At 66.1% G+C, this 3,579-nt stretch overlaps 1 protein-coding gene across 1 annotated transcript; it reads right to left on the bottom strand.

Annotated features, from left to right (window-relative positions):
- On the bottom strand, positions 38–3,229 carry EPOP (elongin BC and polycomb repressive complex 2 associated protein). The gene has a single exon (XM_021378139.1). The coding sequence runs from the start codon at positions 2,463–2,465 to the stop codon at positions 303–305; it is 2,163 nt and encodes a 720-aa protein (XP_021233814.1). The 5' UTR covers positions 2,466–3,229; the 3' UTR covers positions 38–302.

The raw sequence follows: 3,579 nt of genomic DNA on the forward strand, positions 1-3,579 counted from the left end.
GGGGCGATGCTGCGGGCCGGGACCACCCCGCCGGCCCCCGGCTCGTAGCCGCCGTTCTGCCCCAAAGCCCCGGGGTGGAGAGGATGGGGGGGGCGGCTCTGAGCGCCTTAAACCTCCGCGAAAACAACGCCGGAGCCCGACACCCCCGGGAACAACGGAACCGACCCCGACCCCAGCGAGGAGCACCCCCCCTCCTCCCCCCTCTCCCCGGCCCCACTCAAGCCCGCTCCGTGCCCCCCCCGGTCCCGCTCCCCGCCCGCATCTGCTGCGCGCAACCTTTCGTGCGGGGCCGTCCGCTGTCCTTAGAGATCCTCCAAGCTATAGCCCCGGAATTTGAGGCTGGGGGGCACAGGGATGGCGTTGCCCCCCAGGTGCCAGCTCCACAGCGGGTGGGTTTTGGAGAGGGCCCAGGAGTTTTTGCCCCCCAGGGAGGAGGCAGGGCACAAGTCCCCGTCTTCCCCCACGACCAGGGAGGGAATACACGGGAAGTTGCCCATGAGGCTGAAGGAATTCCGAGGCGGGGTTGGCCCGGCGCTGCCGAAGCGTTTGCAATGAGTGTTTCCCTTTTTGGCATTCCTCCTTTGAGTCTTTTGTGGCCTCCCTTTGGAGGAGCTCTGTTGCCTTTCTGCCTCAGCGCCTCTGGCAAGGCGTCTGCGCTTGGCATTCCTTTCCGAGCCATTGCCTCTCAAAGCTTTGTTTGACAAGGTGCCGGGGCTCTCTGCTCTTTTGGAGCCGGGGGATTTGAGCTCTGCAGCTTTGCAGGGCTCCGTCCTCCCTCCGTGCCGCAAACTTTTCCCGTCCACGTTGAACCCTTTGGCGTAGCACCACAGCTTGGACTGCCGGATCAGGCGGTCGAAGTGCTCCCGCCGGGGCTCCGCCGCTTCCCCGGGGGGGTCCGGGCCGAGGCCCCCCGCCAGCGCCGGGGATGGGGCCGGGGGCTCCGGGGGCGGCCCTTGGGAAGCCGCCGGCCCGGCTGCTGCTCCGCTCTGCCTCTCCGCTCGGTCGCCGGGGCCTAACGAGGCTCTATTGTTCGAGGCATCTTTGTGCAAATCCTTCCCTTTGGCGCAGGGCTCCGCGCCCCCAAAGCCGCCCTCCTTTTGTGGCGGGTCCCCCCCAGGGGTGCTGCTCGGGGAGGGAGGGGGAGAGGAGGAGGAGGAGGAGGAGGAAGAGGAGGAGGAGGAGGAAGGGGAGGCCTCCTGCTTCGCGTACGGCTCCGGCTGTGCCCCCGAGCCCAGGGCCGGAGCCGGGCTCAAACTTTCCGAAGTTGACGCTCGCAAAGTCCTGGCCCAGAGCTGCTGCGAGAGGAAGAGGAGGTCGGGCTCGGCCCGCAGCGCTTTGCCCGCGCCCGGGGAGGGCTCCGAGGGCCGCTCGTCGCCGAGGGGCTCCCGTGGGGGCTGCGGCTGGAAGCGGGGCAGAGCCGCCTGCCTGTACCGGGTGCTCTGCACCGAGTCCCCGCTGCACAGCGAGCTGCTCTCCGACTCCGAGGAGCTGCCCTCCTCGCTGCTGCACGACGTGTCCCCTTCCTCCTCCTCCTCCTCCTCCTCCTCCTCCTCCTCAGACGAGTCGCTGGAGGTGGCGGGGCTGGACCCCCCGAAGTCCAGGCTGGAGTCCGAGTCGCTGGAGTACCCGGCGGAGGTGCCCTGCCGCTTGCAGCCGGGGAAGGCGGACGAGCGGCTTTTCCTCCCCCCCGCGGGGCCCTTCTCGGCCGGGAAGAGCCCTTTGGCGCAGCGGGGGCCGAGGCCGGGGGGCGCGGCGGGGGCTGCGGGGTGCAGCAGCGCCAGGTCCCGGGGGTACGCGCCCAGAGCCCCCGGCAGCAGCCCCCCGCGCTCGGGCAGCGCGCAGCCCCTGCGGCCCCGCGGGGCCCTCTCGAGGCCGGGGCAGCCTCGGGGGAAGGGCTGCGGGAGGAGAGCGGCGGGCGGCGGGCGCGGCTTGAGGCCGGGGGGCAGCTTGGGGCGGGAGGGGGCCGGGGCCGAGCAGCAGCCGCCGGTTCTGTAGGGCGGCAGCAGCTGGGGCCGGGGGCAGGCGAAGAGCTCCCCGGGGTCCGGCAGCAGCAGCTGCTCCCTCCTCTTGCTCTTCCTTTTCCTCTTCCTCCGCCGGGGGCTGAGGCTCTTGCAGGAGGTGCAGAGAGCCTCCAGGTCCGCCTTGGAGATGAGCGAGCACTTCACGGCGCGGGTGGGCACCGAGTTGATGGCTTTGAGGGTGCGGAGCTCCTGGAGATCGCAGCGGCGGCTCTTGATCTTTAAGGTTTCCATCTTCTTGCTGATGGTGGTCCTGGGGATATCCTTGAACAGGTCGCTGAGGACCTGGGCCAGAGCAAACATCTGGGTGCCATTGATCTGTAAGTATCCCAAGTTTATCCCTTCGATTTCTTGATAGCCGGCGTGGAAATGCCCCGGCCCGGCGTCCCCATTGTAATCCATGGTGGCTGGAACAATCCCGAAGGTCCCTTCGCAGGTCAGGAACATTTTGCAAGGAGCGTTTACTTTGTCTCTTTCAAAGGGGGCATTGAAAGTAAGGACATATTTGTTTCCACTCCGTGATCACACATCGCTGCCCCTCCGGAGGGGTGGGGGAGGGGGCAGGGGGAAAAAAAAAAAAAAGAGAGAGAAAAAAAAGGGGGAAAAAGCCAAAGCAGTCGATCTCCCCTTCAAACGCTCCAGTCAACGGTGTGCAACATCTTCCCAACACCCCGCTCCTCCCGCACTGGAGCCGCACTCCTCGTCTTCCCCCTCCCCAGCATGAAAAAAAGAAGGAAAAAAAAAGAAGTCAAACATCTCGCGTCCTGCAGCTCCCCCAGCCAGGTCCCAGCCCACCTTCCACTCCCAAAATAATCCCTCTGGGGGGCGGGAGGGGGACGGGAGGGAGGGGATCAACAAGCACAGAGCCCTCCGCCGCTCACAGCCACTGAGGTGTCGGAGCGCACAAAGCTGCTCCGAGGGTCGGGGGGCCGAGGTTCGGGGGTCGGGGGGGGCCCCGCTCCGAGCTCTGCCGCCTCCCCGGGCTCCGCGCTCCGCGTTCGGTTCGTCCCGGAGCAGCCGGACCCCCCGCGGCCCGACGGCTGATTGGGTCCCGGCGCGCCGTGATGTCACCAACCCCAACATTTCACACGCACGGCCCCGCGGCCCCGCGCACACAATGGGCACCGCGCTTTTTCCCCTATTAAAAAAAAAAAAAAATTAAAAAAAAAATAGAGGAAAAAAAATAATAAAAAAAAATTAATTAAAAAAATCTCAGCGGGCGCCGCGTGCCCCAGCTCAGCTCTCCGGGCGCTTTGTTTCGGCCCCGGGGTGTGTGTGTGTGTGGGGGGGTATTAAGGCCCTTTCCCATAACGCAGCGCTTCCTAAAACCCCCCCCCCGGTGCCGCGGGGCTGGGGCTGGAACGCACCGTGAGGGCTCGGGCTCCCGGCGAGCTGCTCGCAGCGAGTGACTCCGCGCCCATTCATCCCTCAGCCCGGAGAGGAACCCTTATTAATTGCCAATTACTGCATTTATGATCTGGAAGGGGCACGGGCGGGAGGTACGGGCGGCGACTCCGGCAGCAGCGCAGGGGAAAGCTGCGCCAAGACCCTTCAATCCCTT

This window comes from Numida meleagris, chromosome 26, assembly GCF_002078875.1.
Source record: "Numida meleagris isolate 19003 breed g44 Domestic line chromosome 26, NumMel1.0, whole genome shotgun sequence".
Taxonomy (NCBI): Eukaryota; Metazoa; Chordata; class Aves; order Galliformes; family Numididae; genus Numida; species Numida meleagris.

Bases quoted from the DNA above. Each gene is read 5' to 3' on its own strand.
- EPOP (XM_021378139.1), bottom strand. From the start codon at position 2,465: ATGTTCCTGACCTGCGAAGGGACCTTCGGGATTGTTCCAGCCACCATG.